Consider the following 18,096-nt stretch of genomic DNA (forward strand, 5'->3'; position numbering starts at 1 on the left):
ATAGAAGTGGATGTGAAAACACATTTTTTATTTACATTACATGTTTAGTGTGGTTTGTTACCTTCCTTTGTTGACAAGTTAACATCTATGACATAACAAAAACTTTTCCAGTATTCTGCTGACTGTATGAAGGCCCTCAGTATCTTGTTTAATTTGTAATAAGGTATTGTTGCATTTTTTACCTGTTGTTGGATGATTTATTAATATTTTTTAAAGAGAAAGGCATATGTTAGATATACCTGAATGAAAACATTTCATGGATGATATGTTTATGTTATTTAGATTTGTTGTTATTGAAATTAAAATCTCTTTGTTGTAGGTTTCATACTCATCTTGCACACCTTAGTCTTCGAGCATGTCCTCTTATCACAGACGCTGGTCTCAGACCCCTCGTTGGTATGTCTGTTTCTCTTTCAACAGAATCAAGTCTTGCTCAAAAAATTTCAAATATGTGCTGATAATAATTCAGTTGAGATTGTGGTTTTTTCCATCATCCAAAATTCCATTTTAATAATTGGTTTGTTGTGTTGTCTCAACCACATGATGTTAAAGCTTTAGATATCTCACTATTACAATCATCACCATACATATAGCTGTCCTGATTATATATCAGTGATAAACCGACTCTGAAGTTAATTATGTTTACCTCACATGGATGTACAGCTTTAAAAATATCAGTAGTAATATAACATTTTATTATTTCTTTTTCAAGTCTTAAAGAAATTGAAACACCTTGATTTGAGCAGTTGTAAGCAGATCTCAAACAAATGTCTAGCTGTTATAATGGGTAAGTTTACCAGTGTTGACCTTTACTCAAACAAATGTTTAGCTGTTGACCTTTAATGGTAGCATTATGATTATGCTTTTTGTCAGTACAGTATTTGGAGGGGTACAGTTTAAACATATGATAAAACAGAAATGTGGACTCTAAATGTGTTGGCAGTTAATATAAACAAGTTGGGGGAGGGCAGGAAATAGATCAAGAGTTATGGTATGAAATGTCCATATCAACGAGAAAATTCATCAAATTTTAGATTCCATATTTCAGTAAATTATTAATTATTGTAGCTTGAATTTGATCTTGGACTGTGACAGTGGAGTTGTATAATTCTGATTAAAACAATGCTGATATATCATGCCCATTGTTTTCCTATTTATAATTGATTGGAAGATCAAAGGTTTCCTTTCACAGATAATATACTTTGTACAAGACTTTTTGTGATGTCAGTTTGTTACTGTTTAAAGCCAGATTAGCTGTAAGTTTGGTTTCTGTTTCAGAGTATAAGTGTCTGACAGCTTTGTCACTAGAGGAGACAGGCGTCACAGATTCGGGCATGATGGAGTACCTGTCATTCTCTCCCACCTGTTTACAACACCTTAATCTCAACAAAACACAGGTTACAGAGAAACTAATACCACACCTTAAAGGTAACTCCCCTGTCACAACAAAGAGAAAGTCATACCACACCTGTTATAGATAACACACAAACATCAGAACGCAGAGAAAGTCATACCACACCTGTTATAGATAACACACAAACATCACAACACAGAGAAAGTCATACCACACCTGTTATAGATAACACACAAACATCAGAACGCAGAGAAAGTCATACCACACCTGTTATAGATAACACACAAACATCACAACACAGAGAAAGTCATACCACACCTGTTATAGATAACACACAAACATCAGAACGCAGAGAAAGTCATACCACACCTGTTATAGATAACACACAAACATCAGAACGCAGAGAAAGTCATACCACACCTGTTATAGATAACACACAAACATCACAACACAGAGAAAGTCATACCACACCTGTTATAGATAACACACAAAACATCACAACACAGAGATAGTCATACCACACCTGTTATAGATAACACACAAACATCAGAACGCAGAGAAAGTCATACCACACCTGTTATAGATAACACACAAACATCAGAACGCAGAGAAAGTCATACCACACCTGTTATAGATAACACACAAACATCACAACACAGAGATAGTCATACCACACCTGTTATAGATAACACACAAACATCACAACACAGAGATAGTCATACCACACCTGTTATAGATAACACACAAACATCAGTCATACCACACCTGTTATAGATAACACACAAACATCAGAACGCAGAGAAAGTCATACCACACCTGTTATAGATAACACACAAACATCAGAATGCAGAGAAAGTCATACCACACCTGTTATAGATAACACACAAACATCACAACACAGAGAAAGTCATACCACACCTGTTATAGATAACACACAAACATCAGAACGCAGAGAAAGTCATACCACACCTGTTATAGATAACACACAAACATCACAACACAGAGAAAGTCATACCACACCTGTTATAGATAACACACAAACATCACAACACAGAGAAAGTCATACCACACCTGTTATAGATAACACACAAACATCAGAACACAGAGAAAGTCATACCACACCTGTTATAGATAACACACAAACATCAGAACGCAGAGAAAGTCATACCACACCTGTTATAGATAACACACAAACATCACAACACAGAGAAAGTCATACCACACCTGTTATAGATAACACACAAACATCACAACACAGAGATAGTCATACCACACCTGTTATAGATAACACACAAACATCACAACACAGAGATAGTCATACCACACCTGTTATAGATAACACACAAACATCAGAACGCAGAGAAAGTCATACCACACCTGTTATAGATAACACACAAACATCAGAACGCAGAGAAAGTCATACCACACCTGTTATAGATAACACACAAACATCACAACACAGAGAAAGTCATACCACACCTGTTATAGATAACACACAAACATCAGAACGCAGAGAAAGTCATACCACACCTGAAAGGTAACTCCCCTGTTATAGATAACACACAAACATAACAACACAGAGATAGTCATACCACACCTGTTATAGATAACACACAAACATCACAACACAGAGAAAGTCATACCACACCTGTTATAGATAACACACAAACATCAGAACGCAGAGAAAGTCATACCACACCTGTTATAGATAACACACAAACATCACAACACAGAGAAAGTCATACCACACCTGTTATAGATAACACACAAACATCACAACGCAGAGAAAGTCATACCACACCTGAAAGGTAACTCCCCTGTTATAGATAACACACAAACATCACAACACAGAGAAAGTCATACCACACCTGTTATAGATAACACACAAACATCAGAACGCAGAGAAAGTCATACCACACCTGTTATAGATAACACACAAACATCAGAACGCAGAGAAAGTCATACCACACCTGTTATAGATAACACACAAACATCACAACACAGAGAAAGTCATACCACACCTGTTATAGATAACACACAAACATCAGAATGCAGAGAAAGTCATACCACACCTGTTATAGATAACACACAAACATCACAACACAGAGAAAGTCATACCACACCTGTTATAGATAACACACAAACATCAGAACGCAGAGATAGTCATACCACACCTGTTATAGATAACACACAAACATCAGAATGCAGAGAAAGTCATACCACACCTGTTATAGATAACACACAAACATCAGAATGCAGAGAAAGTCATACCACACCTGTTATAGATAACACACAAACATCACAACACAGAGAAAGTCATACCACACCTGTTATAGATAACACACAAACATCAGAACGCAGAGAAAGTCATACCACACCTGTTATAGATAACACACAAACATCAGAACGCAGAGAAAGTCATACCACACCTGAAAGGTAACTCCCCTGTTATAGATAACACACAAACATAACAACACAGAGATAGTCATACCACACCTGTTATAGATAACACACAAACATCACAACACAGAGAAAGTCATACCACACCTGTTATAGATAACACACAAACATCAGAACGCACATACCACACCTGTTATAGATAACACACAAACATCACAACGCAGAGAAAGTCATACCACACCTGTTATAGATAACACACAAACATCAGAACGCAGAGAAAGTCATACCACACCTGTTATAGATAACACACAAACATCAGAACGCAGAGAAAGTCATACCACACCTGAAAGGTAACTCCCCTGTTATAGATAACACACAAACATAACAACACAGAGATAGTCATACCACACCTGTTATAGATAACACACAAACATCAGAACGCAGAGAAAGTCATACCACACCTGTTATAGATAACACACAAACATCAGAACGCAGAGAAAGTCATACCACACCTGTTATAGATAACACACAAACATCACAACACAGAGAAAGTCATACCACACCTGTTATAGATAACACACAAACATCAGAACGCAGAGAAAGTCATACCACACCTGTTATAGATAACACACAAACATCAGAACGCAGAGAAAGTCATACACACACCTGTTATAGATAACACACAAACATCACAACACAGAGATAGTCATACCACACCTGTTATAGATAACACACAAACATCACAACACAGAGAAAGTCATACCACACCTGTTATAGATAACACACAAACATCAGAACACAGAGAAAGTCATACCACACCTGTTATAGATAACACACAAACATCACAACACAGAGAAAGTCATACCACACCTGTTATAGATAACACACAAACATCAGAACGCAGAGAAAGTCATACCACACCTGTTATAGATAACACACAAACATCACAACGCAGAGAAAGTCATACCACACCTGTTATAGATAACACACAAACATCACAACGCAGAGAAAGTCATACCAACACCTGTTATAGATAACACACAAACATCACAACACAGAGAAAGTCATACCACACCTGTTATAGATAACACACAAACATCAGAACAGAGAAAGTCATACCACACCTGTTATAGATAACACACAAACATCAGAACGCAGAGAAAGTCATACCACACCTGTTATAGATAACACACAAACATCACAACACAGAGAAAGTCATACCACACCTGTTATAGATAACACACAAACATCAGAATGCAGAGAAAGTCATACCACACCTGTTATAGATAACACACAAACATCACAACACAGAGAAAGTCATACCACACCTGTTATAGATAACACACAAACATCAGAACGCAGAGATAGTCATACCACACCTGTTATAGATAACACACAAACATCAGAACGCAGAGAAAGTCATACCACACCTGTTATAGATAACACACAAACATCAGAACGCAGAGAAAGTCATACCACACCTGTTATAGATAACACACAAACATCACAACACAGAGAAAGTCATACCACACCTGTTATAGATAACACACAAACATCAGAACGCAGAGAAAGTCATACCACACCTGTTATAGATAACACACAAACATCAGAACGCAGAGAAAGTCATACCACACCTGAAAGGTAACTCCCCTGTTATAGATAACACACAAACATAACAACACAGAGATAGTCATACCACACCTGTTATAGATAACACACAAACATCACAACACAGAGAAAGTCATACCACACCTGTTATAGATAACACACAAACATCAGAACGCAGAGAAAGTCATACCACACCTGTTATAGATAACACACAAACATCAGAACACAGAGAAAGTCATACCACACCTGTTATAGATAACACACAAACATCACAACACAGAGAAAGTCATACCACACCTGTTATAGATAACACACAAACATCACAACGCAGAGAAAGTCATACCACACCTGAAAGGTAACTCCCCTGTTATAGATAACACACAAACATAACAACACAGAGATAGTCATACCACACCTGTTATAGATAACACACAAACATAACAACACAGAGAAAGTCATACCACACCTGTTATAGATAACACACAAACATCAGAACGCAGAGAAAGTCATACCACACCTGTTATAGATAACACACAAACATCACAACACAGAGAAAGTCATACTACACCTGTTATAGATAACACACAAACATCAGAACGCAGAGAAAGTCATACCACACCTGTTATAGATAACACATAAACATCAGAACGCAGAGAAAGTCATACCACACCTGAAAGGTAACTCCCCTGTTATAGATAACACACAAACATAACAACACAGAGATAGTCATACCACACCTGTTATAGATAACACACAAACATCACAACACAGAGAAAGTCATACCACACCTGTTATAGATAACACACAAAACATCAGAACGCAGAGAAAGTCATACCACACCTGTTATAGATAACACACAAACATCACAACACAGAGAAAGTCATACCACACCTGTTATAGATAACACACAAACATCAGAACGCAGAGAAAGTCATACCACACCTGTTATAGATAACACACAAACATCAGAACACAGAGAAAGTCATACCACACCTGTTATAGATAACACACAAACATCAGAACGCAGAGAAAGTCATACCACATACACACACCTCAGAAAAGAGTAGTCATACCACACCTGTTATAGATAACACACAAACATCACAACACAGAGAAAGTCATACCACACCTGTTATAGATAACACACAAAACATCACAACACAGAGAAAGTCATACCACACCTGTTATAGATAACACACAAACATCAGAACGCAGAAAGACCACACCTGTTATAGATAACACACAAACATCAGAACGCAGAGAAAGTCATACCACACCTGTTATAGATAACACACAAACATCAGAACGCAGAGAAAATCATACCACACCTGAAAGGTAACTCCCCTGTTATAGATAACACACAAACATAACAACACAGAGATAGTCATACCACACCTGTTATAGATAACACACAAACATCACAACACAGAGAAAGTCATACCACACCTGTTATAGATAACACACAAACATCAGAACGCAGAGAAAGTCATACCACACCTGTTATAGATAACACACAAACATCAGAACGCAGAGAAAGTCATACCACACCTGTTATAGATAACACACAAACATCACAACGCAGAGAAAGTCATACCACACCTGTTATAGATAACACACAAACATCAGAACGCAGAGAAAGTCATACCACACCTGTTATAGATAACACACAAACATCACAACACAGAGAAAGTCATACCACACCTGTTATAGATAACACACAAACATCACAACACAGAGAAAGTCATACCACACCTGTTATAGATAACACACAAACATCAGAACGCAGAGAAAGTCATACCACACCTGTTATAGATAACACACAAACATCAGAACGCAGAGAAAGTCATACCACACCTGTTATAGATAACACACAAACATCAGAACACAGAGAAAGTCATACCACACCTGTTATAGATAACACACAAACATCAGAACGCAGAGAAAGTCATACCACACCTGTTATAGATAACACACAAACATCAGAACACAGAGAAAGTCATACCACACCTGTTATAGATAACACACAAACATCACAACACAGAGAAAGTCATACTACACCTGAAAGTTAACTCACCTGGACACCTTTCATTTACTTAATTTAAAAGATGACAGAAATACACATTTACAATACATAATCAAACCTACTAATACACAATCTACTCACAATCAGCCTGTTCACATTTAGAAAATATTTCATCAAAACAGAAATGTGTTTGAAATCTGTGATCTTACTGAAAAACTCTTACTCTGAAAAAATGCAACAGATTCTATTAGTATAACGAGTATGACAAAATTCTTATAAAATAAAGAAATTAAGATCATTTCCTTTAGTATATTATATTTTGTCAATATCCTATTTTGATTTGTGTTTTACAGATTTGCCAGCCCTCAAAAGTTTGTATTTGGAACATACACAGGTAATATTGATTTGTGATGTGTCGGGTCAACACTTGGTTGTGTGTTGTTACTGGAAATATTGATGATAACAGATTGTACTGACTGTTTTATTCAATTTCTTAATTCCTGATTATCAGGACATGATTATCATCACAATTAAAAACGATATATGTTTTAATTGTTATATTTATATAATTGAAGTATTATATAATGTCCAAAAAAGTTCTGAACTTTGAGGCAAGATAGAGAAATATCAAAGGCAAAATTTCTTTCAAATGAATGATGAATGCCTAATGTTTTGGAAAGATCAATATATATAGTTCTTAAATGGAGGTTGTACTTTTCATTATGACAAAAGAATCAAATCACTGGTCATTGTAAGTAGTTGAATTCTTGTTTTACAGTAATTTCTGTCCCTTTTCACAGGTTAGTGGATTGTCTGGGTTACAGGATCTCAACCACCTGGAGACATTGGATGTTGCCCACACATCCATAGTCACTGACTCCATGTTATGTGTGTGTCACAGTGAGACACTTCAATGTCTGGGTATATCACACACAGAAAATATCCACGGTGACCAGGCTCTACAATATATCCAAGGTAACATGTCACTGACTCCATGTTATGTTTGTGTCACAGTGATACACTTCAATGTCTGGGTATATCACACACAGAAAATATCCATGGTGACCAGGCTCTACAGTATATCCAAGGTAACATGTCACTGACTCCATGTTATGTTTGTGTCACAGTGATACACTTCAATGTCTGGGTATATCACACACAGAAAACATCCACGGTGACCAGGCTCTACAATATATCCAAGGTAACATGTCACTGACTCCATGTTATTATGTGTGACACTCCAGTGTCTGGGTATATCACACACAGAAAACATCCACGGTGACCAGGCTCTACAATATATCCAAGGTAACATGTCACTGACTCCATGTTATTATGTGTCAGACACTCCAGTGTCTGGGTATATCACACACAGAAAACATCCACGGTGACCAGGCTCTACAGTATATCCAAGGTAACATGTCACTGACTCCATGTTATTATGTGTCAGACACTCCAGTGTCTGGGTATATCACACACAGAAAACATCCACGGTGACCAGGCTCTACAGTATATCCAAGGTAACATGTCACTGACTCCATGTTATTATGTGTCAGACACTCCAGTGTCTGGGTATATCACACACAGAAAACATCCACGGTGACCAGGCTCTACAATATATCCAAGGTAACATGTCACTGACTCCATGTTATTATGTGTCAGACACTCCAGTGTCTGGGTATATCACACACAGAAAACATCCACGGTGACCAGGCTCTACAGTATATCCAAGGTAACATGTCACTGACTCCATGTTATTATGTGTCAGACACTCCAGTGTCTGGGTATATCACACACAGAAAACATCCACGGTGACCAGGCTCTACAGTATATCCAAGGTAACATGTCACTGACTCCATGTTATTATGTGTCAGACACTCCAGTGTCTGGGTATATCACACACAGAAAACATCCATCGTTGTCCTTAACCTGCTGTCTACAGCTTTAATCAATAAACCAAAGTGATGACAGATTACTGAGGTTATCATATCATGAACAGTCAGTGTTATTTTGAAGCAGGTCTCCTTATCAATAAACAATGTAGAGGACTGTCAAATCCAAAACAATATCATTTTAGTGACAGAGGACACGACCAAAACGGTACAGGACAATCTGAGAAACACAAACAGCTTCATATAGGGATCAACCCGAGGTATTAAAGTCTGATGCTGTTCTATCACTGGCACTAGTCTGGTTAAGATAGTGCAGAACAGCGTTCATTATTGATAGTATATGATGTCTTCCACAGTTTCCATTTATCTGTAATATGATGCAGAACACTGTGTGTTATCAATATTTTGAAATGTCTAGTTGTGCCTGTATGATTTTGAGATTGCTTTTTCTTGAGATTTTTCTTGGGATGGATCTCACTTAAGTTTCATATGTAGGTTCCCCATGGTCCATAGTTGTGCCTGTTTGATTTTGGGTCTGATAAAAAAAAACAAAATTGCTGACAGACAGCCATCTTGTATTTTAACTTTGAAAGTTTGTTATCACTATTTCTTGAGAAGTACTAAATGGATCTTTCATAAATTCCATGTGTAGATTCCCTTTGGTCTCTGGTTGTCCCAGTTTGATTTTAGGTCGGATCAGAAAAATTAGAATGACCGACAGCCAGCCATCTTGGTTTTTTTTTACTTTGAAAGTTTCTTATTGCTATTTCTTAAGAAGTACAGGATGGATCTCTCTCAGATTTCATATGTAAGTTCCCTTTTGTACATAGTTGTGCCCATTTCATTTTGGGTCTGATCAGAAAAACAAAATGGCCAAAAGGCTGCCATCTTGGAATTTGACTTTGAAAGTTTGTTATTGCTATTTCTTGAGAATTACTTGATGTATTTTTTCTTAAGGAAAAGTTTTTATTTTAAGAGATTAGATCTGATAAGTAAATCCAGTATATTCTCTTTCTTTACATAGTATTCTGTCTTCAGTGAAATAAAATCTAGCTTAAAATTTAGATTTCATGTAAAGACCTTTGTCATAAAGGTTGTCACAAGATTATGTTTCACATTAATTATCAAATAATTTTCTGTGTGTTTATTTAATGTTTTAAATGTTATAATTTCTGTTTACAGATCTAAGGCTCCATGCACTCAACTTACCAAGCAGGGTGACGACCACAGACCGGGGAATGTCATTTATTACAAGTAAGATTTAGAATTTACCAAGCAGGGTGACGACCACAGACCGGGGAATGTCATTTATTACAAGTAAGAGTTAGAATTTACCAAGCAGGGTGAAGACCACAGACAGGGGAATGTCATTTATTACAAGTAAGAGTTAGAATTTACCAAGCAGGGTGACGACCACAGACAGGGGAATGTTGTTTATTACAAGTAAGAGTTAGAATTTACCAAGCAGGGTGACGACCACAGACCGGGGAATGTCATTTATTACAAGTAAGAGTTAGAATTTACCAAGCAGGGTGACGACCACAGACAGGGGAATGTCATTTATTACAAGTAAGAGTTAGAATTTACCAAGCAGGGTGACGACCACAGACCGGGGAATGTCATTTATTACAAGTAAGAGTTAGAATTTACCAAGCAGGGTGACGACCACAGACAGGGGAATGTTGTTTATTACAAGTAAGATTTAGAATTTTGTTGGAGTCTCTCACTACATGCTGCACACATTTACTTGGGCCTGATCACTTCAATGTAACTCAGCTCCATACCCTTTAATTAGCTATTAGAATTGTCCTCTGTTCTGCTGTGGGTTCCAATGAAATTATGACATACACCACAGTTGCTTTCACACAATCACTGCCCTATGGAGTATCAATGATGGATTCTTGTGTTTGGCAGGCCAAGGTCTCTTCTTCCACAACTTGGTACATATTGTTACATAAATATTTTATATAAAATTTGAAATATTATTCATTGTTATCACGAAATTCGTTTAGGATCATTTGAAATCGAAAATCTTTTTAAATCTGATCAGAAAATGAACAAATGAAAATTAAGAGTTCCAAATGATTTATGTAAATATAGTAATCTAAAAAAACAGCTGAAATAAATCCCATTCATCAACTTCATTATTCACTTACAAGTGAATGTTACATGAATAATAAGAGCACTCCATACAATACTGTTAGTCTCAGATTTTTAATTTTCTGTTTTTCAGATTTTCAGTTAACTACATTAGATTTGACAAATTATATCAATGTTGGTGATGAGGGAATGTCACATGTTGGTAAGATATCTAGGTAAGTATCATAAACCTGAAAAAGCTATATTCTCCAGATCCAGGTATATAATACAGAGACTGGAGACTATATTCTCCAGATCCAGGTATATAATACAGAGACTGGAGACTATATTCTCCAGATCCAGGTATATAATACAGAGACTGGAGACTATATTCTTCAGATACAGGTATATAATACAGACTAAAGACTATATTCTTCAGATCCAGGTATATAATACAGACTAGAGACTATATTCTTCAGATCCAGGTATATAATACAGAGACTAGAGACTATATTCTCCAGATCCAGGTATATAATACAGAGACTGGAGACTATATTCTCCAGATCCAGGTATATAATACAGAGACTGGAGACTATATTCTTCAGATCCAGGTATATAATACAGACTAGAGACTATATTCTTCAGATCCAGGTATATAATACAGACTAGAGACTATATTCTTCAGATCCAGGTATATAATACAGACTGGAGACTATATTCTTCAGATCCAGGTATATAATACAGAGACTGGAGACTATATTCTTCAGATCCAGGTATATAATACAGACTAGAGACTATATTCTTCAGATCCAGGTATATAATACAGACTAGAGACTATATTCTTCAGATCCAGGTATATAATACAGAGACTGGAGACTATATTCTTCAGATCCAGGTATATAATACAGAGACTGGAGACTATATTCTTCAGATCCAGGTATATAATACAGATTAGAGACTATATTCTTCAGATCCAGGTATATAATACAGACTAGAGACTATATTCTTCAGATCCAGGTATATAATACAGAGACTGGAGACTATATTCTTCAGATCCAGGTATATAATACAGAGACTGGAGACTATATTCTTCATATCCAGGTATATAATACAGAGACTGGAGACTATATTCTTCAGATCCAGGTATATAATACAGACTAGAGACTATATTCTTCAGATCCAGGTATATAATACAGACTAGAGACTATATTCTTCAGATCCAGGTATATAATACAGACTAGAGACTATATTCTTCAGATCCAGGTATATAATACAGAGACTGGAGACTATATTCTCCAGATCCAGGTATATAATACAGAGACTGGAGACTATATTCCAGGTATATAATACAGACTAGAGACTATATTCTCCAGGTATATAATACAGACTAGAGACTATATTCTTCAGATCCAGGTATATAATACAGAGACTGGAGACTATATTCTTCAGATCCAGGTATATAACACAGACTAGAGACTATATTCTTCAGATCCAGGTATATAATACAGACTAGAGACTATATTCTGCAGATCCAGATATATAATACAGACTAGAGACTATATTCTTCAGATCCAGGTATATAATACAGAGACTAGAGACTATATTCTTCAGATCCAGGTATATAATACAGACTAGAGACTATATTCTTCAGATCCAGGTATATAATACAGACTAGAGACTATATTCTTCAGATCCAGGTATATAATACAGACTAGAGACTATATTCTTCAGATCCAGGTATATAATACAGAGACTGGAGACTATATTCTTCAGATCCAGGTATATAATACAGAGACTGGAGACTATATTCTTCAGATCCAGGTATATAATACAGACTAGAGACTATATTCTTCAGATCCAGGTATATAATACAGACTAGAGACTATATTCTTCAGATCCAGGTATATAATACAGAGACTAGAGACTATATTCTTCAGATCCAGGTATATAATACAGACTAGAGACTATATTCTTCAGATACAGGTATATAATACAGACTAGAGACTATATTCTTCAGATCCAGGTATATAATACAGACTAGAGACTATATTCTTGAGATCCAGGTATATAATACAGACTAGAGACTATATTCTTCAGATCCAGGTATATAATACAGACTAGAGACTATATTCTTCAGATCCAGGTATATAATACAGACTAGAGACTATATTCTCCAGATCCAGGTATATAATACAGAGACTAGAGACTATATTCTTCAGATCCAGGTATATAATACAGACTAGAGACTATATTCTTCAGATCCAGGTATATAATACAGACTAGAGACTATATTCTTCTGATGTACCTTCTGTAATCTTAAAATTGTTTTAAAATTTCTGGACTGATCTACTTTGCATTAAAAACTAGTTACACACAAGAGATTAGTCCTGATGTGGTAAAGATTAGATAAGACAGACCATTGCAATTTTTGCGTCAAGCTAACTGTGGAAATTCTGCTCAAATTGATAACATTTAATGAAAAAATAATAGTTTTAAGGATTTTTTTATTATGGACGTTTTCAGTATAAAAACTCATTGCTTGGTTAGATATTTTATTAACACCAAACTTTTAAAGTAAACAAAACATGTAAATAACAATATGAACAATAAAACAATGGAGATATACTGTGACTCCATTGTAGTTTGCGGCGATTACTTCTTGTCAATACAAAGATAACAGACCAGGGAATGTTGTTTTTAGAAGGTGAGTCATGATCCTTTCCAATTTAACCTGAGGAAAATATAAAATCCCTGAAATTATCTGGTAAATAGAAGTTTAGAAGTAAACGGTGCATGATCATTTTGACTGTCTAAAATTGATTGATTAATTAACTTATTAATTGGTATATTTACTGGATGCTGAGGTACTGAAGAAGTTTGGTTTATACTGTCTGTACAAAGGATGAATGTATAAATGGATTCATGTGATGGTAAAGATTAGGATTTAGAACTTGTCACAAAGTTTACATTTATCCAGTGATATTCCACCACTTGACTATAGTAGTCTGTTTTTAATTGTCATGACTTGCTGCCTGATGTTTGTATCACATGTATCAGTTATCTATTGGTATCATGTAGATTACAAATATCAGTTAACAGTAAATGATGATCATCATTTTATTTTTTGTACCTGAATTCAATTTCTAATTTAACAGGCCTACAACACCTTGAAGTTTTATACCTTGACAAAACCAATGTATCTGATCAAGGAGCTGCTGTGATAAAAAGTAAGAACAGTCTGACGATATACGAGATTGAAAACAGTATCTTTTATTAGCCCACTGTCATCAGATGGTGGGCTATTAAAATCGATTTTTGCCAGTGGTCTGTCATCCGTCAGTAAACAATTTCTGTTATCGCTAATTCTTAAGAAATATAGGATGGATTTTTCTCAAATTTCATACGTATGTTCCCTTTGGTTTCTCCTTGTGCTTATTTGATTTTGGGACTGATGAGGCAGCCATTTTGGATTTGGCAGGTAAAGGAATGTTCAAATGTCTTATCATTAGAGCAAAAACAGAGATGAGAATAGAAATGATGAGCATATAAAGATCAAAGAATGGTGGGCGCCAAAATCCCTCGGGAATCTCTTGTAATTAATAATCGTTATCAACACATTAAAGTCGCAAATTATATCCGACTTTATTTTCCTTGAAATTTCTTATGATTTGACAGAGAGGAAAATCCATCTTGATCGTTAGCAGGCCTGGATGGAAAAGGTCTGTTATCAGTGTAATATTGTCCCTCTTTAGCAGTGAGATTATGTAGAAGTAAACATATAATTAGGGCCCCGCATCGCGATGCGGGTGCCCTATAGTAATCACCTTGTCCGTCTGTCCGTCTGCCCGCCCGTCTGTCTGTCCGTTTCGCTTTCCGCACGATATCTTGAGAAGGAATGATGAGATTTCGATGAAACTTGCTTATGATACTTGGTTCATAAGTCCCTCGCTCAAGTTCGATGTTCGCCAAATTCCGCGCATATTTAATGAGGCTGCTGCAATCTGATTGGCTGAATGTTTTACATGTTTTACATGAAACATGCTTATGATACTTGGTACATAAGTCCCTTGCTCAAGTTCGATGTTCGCCAAATTCCGCGCATATTTAATGAGGCTGCTGCAATCTGATTGGCTGAATGTTTTACATGTCTGTCGGTTTCGCTTTCCACGCGATATCTTGAGAAGGAATGATGGGATTTCGATGAAACATGCTTATGATACTTGGTACATAAGTCCCTTGCTCAAGTTCGATGTTCGCCAAATTCCGCGCATATTTAATGAGGCTGCTGCAATCTGATTGGCTGAATGTTTTACAGAGAATATCTTCTGAAGGAATGATTTGGGATTTCTTTAAAACTTGCTTTGTGATACTTGGTACATAAGCCCCTCATTCGAGTTCAATGTTCACCCTGTCCATCTGTCTGTCCGTCCGTTTCCCTGTCCGTCGATCCATATATCTGTCCATCTGTCCATTTTCATTGGATTTTGATGAAAGTTGCTTTCAATACTTGACACCTGTCCATATATTTCTTAATATTAAGAAACTCAATCATAAGGGGTAGGTATTATGCGGGGCCCTTCCTCGACATTGGTCTAGTTGTTTAAAGAGTTTCATGTGTTGTACATTTTGTCTCTATTCTGTTAACATAGAATGGTTGTGACTTGTAGGTTTTACAGGCCTGAGGGAGCTAAGTCTTTCATCCACATGGTGAGTGCAGTCTGAATCAGTAGCTGTATATCTTTTAATGTACTTTACATTGCCTAGACTTAGCCTCTGGAACAAAGTTAATAAACAATATTTTAAAGTGAATGGTGAGAAATTCCAAAGTGGAGAAAATTCTTTCTGAATTGATTCTTTATTAGTAGATATATGTTGTAGTCCATTTACTTGGATCAGGAGGATCCCTAGAAAGTTTTCCAAACGTAAATAAATAAACTACATGTGGAGCAGACATTTCTTTCATTGTTTATGTATGTCATATGTTCTAGTTATTTATCTTATTTTGTTGTTGGCAGTATAACAAGTGAATTTCTCAAAGAAGGCACTCTGAACCGATGTATCAATCTAACCAAAGTCAACCTGAGCCGGACAGGTGTGACAGAGAGAGGTAAGGTCAAGGTCAGATATACAGGTGTGACAGAGAGAGGTAAGGTCAAGGTCAGATATACAGGTGTGACAGAGAGGTAAGGTCAAGGTCAGATATACAGGCAGCACAGATATATAAGGTCAAAGTCTGTTGTAAAGTTAGCATTTGACATATGGGTGCGGTGGACAGAGAGAGGTAAGGACACATTGTGCCAGACAGGTAGCATCAGGTCATGGTCAGTCATATACTGTTGAGACAAAAGTATACAAGGTGAAGGTCAGTTATGCGAGTGTCACAGGGTCAATGTCGGCCATGTGTGTGGCAGTAATATTAAGTTCAGATAAAGAAAAGAGTGAATTTGGTATTTTATACATCTTTTCTGGCTGTTCTTGATGAATGGATGTTGTTCGTTGTACTCTTTTTTTTTGCACCAACCTTAACGACTTGTAGTGTTAGTGTACCCATGTTTCAGGTTGTTGGTGCAAAAGTATATTTACTAATTCTCATGATATGCTGAAAAGAGCAGGGCAATTTAGTTATGCTTGAGTTGTCTTTGCAAAGTCAATGTTTCAAATTTTTGCTTTGTATCGTATAGGTGTGCAGCATATCCAGATTCCTAATTTGGTGCTTCTTAACCTTGATGGAACTCGTGTTCGGCCATCCATTGAAGAAACACTTCACATCTCCTGTCCAACTCTGAAGAAAGTTACTCTCACCAACCTACTGCCATACAATCCAAATGAAGACGAGGACTGAAGTTTCCGTAACTTCAAGACAATCTATGTATAATGACAAGAAAACATGATTGACATGTGAGACTTGATACGTTCATGTGTGTTTACAACTAAGTGACAGAGAAATCCAGTGCTCTGAAAGATATAACACCTCACGTCCATGCTGAAACAATTCAAAAGCACTATTTCAGGAAGTAAGACACGGTCAAAAAATTTCACAATCATCCCAGTTCTCTGCAATCTAAAGTCATTGTGAACACTTGCATTGAAATGACACCGAAATTGAAGAGAGAAATCTGGATCCAATTACATGTTTTCTCTTTAAGTTACATGAGATAACTTTTTTTGAATTTAAGCTTTTGGACGGGAGGTCTTCAGCAGTGGACATATTTTAACCGATTGGAAACGGTGGATTTGAAAGGCATTCGTCTTTGATTTTGAGAGTAGGATTACTAAGGCTATTTCACAGCAATGACATCATTTTCTTTCTCAGACTAAATATACATTTGTTCTTATTTACCAGTAGCCTTTTTTGGGCTAGTTCACAGGCATCAAGTTTCACACAAGTTGATGAACTAGTGCATTTATATAAAATATGTTCATGTATATAGGCATTATGTCTGTTTTCATTCACCGGTATAGATGAAATGTTCGCTGTGCATTTACTTTTGTGCTATTTCTATTGACAGTGAATATAATGTTATCCAATTCTCTCCGATAATTACCAACTATATAGCAGTGTATATGTAAAGAATTTGTAGGAAAAAATTCTCACTTTTACTGACTATTGACCTATTTATCAATAAAACAATTCATGGAAAGAAAATATTCCATGCAGATCTTACACTCTCCCAAGTTGTTATAGTATTTTAAACCAAAAGACATTTTAAATATGCAATAAGCCATTTAAATGACGTTTCAGA

The 18,096-nt window shown here is 36.3% G+C and overlaps 1 protein-coding gene across 1 annotated transcript in view; it reads left to right on the forward strand.

Moving 5' to 3' along the window:
* LOC132550670 (uncharacterized) overlaps positions 1-18,024 on the forward strand; it is a 34,156-nt gene extending 16,132 nt beyond the window's left edge. The window contains exons 13-24 of the mRNA XM_060214762.1: positions 320-396; positions 713-787; positions 1,279-1,428; positions 7,739-7,779; positions 8,186-8,360; positions 10,457-10,528; positions 11,508-11,589; positions 13,996-14,057; positions 14,509-14,580; positions 16,021-16,060; positions 16,369-16,460; positions 17,035-18,024. Coding sequence (XP_060070745.1) covers positions 320-396; positions 713-787; positions 1,279-1,428; positions 7,739-7,779; positions 8,186-8,360; positions 10,457-10,528; positions 11,508-11,589; positions 13,996-14,057; positions 14,509-14,580; positions 16,021-16,060; positions 16,369-16,460; positions 17,035-17,195 — 1,099 coding nt within the window. The 3' untranslated portion in view covers positions 17,196-18,024. The remainder of the gene's footprint in view (positions 1-319; positions 397-712; positions 788-1,278; positions 1,429-7,738; positions 7,780-8,185; positions 8,361-10,456; positions 10,529-11,507; positions 11,590-13,995; positions 14,058-14,508; positions 14,581-16,020; positions 16,061-16,368; positions 16,461-17,034) is intronic.
* Positions 18,025-18,096: the final 72 nt, after the last annotated feature.

Source organism: Ylistrum balloti, unplaced genomic scaffold (genome assembly GCF_031769215.1).
Source record: "Ylistrum balloti isolate Yb309-2 unplaced genomic scaffold, AGI_CSIRO_Ybal_v1 Utg370138, whole genome shotgun sequence".
NCBI classification, from domain to species: domain Eukaryota; kingdom Metazoa; phylum Mollusca; class Bivalvia; order Pectinida; family Pectinidae; genus Ylistrum; species Ylistrum balloti.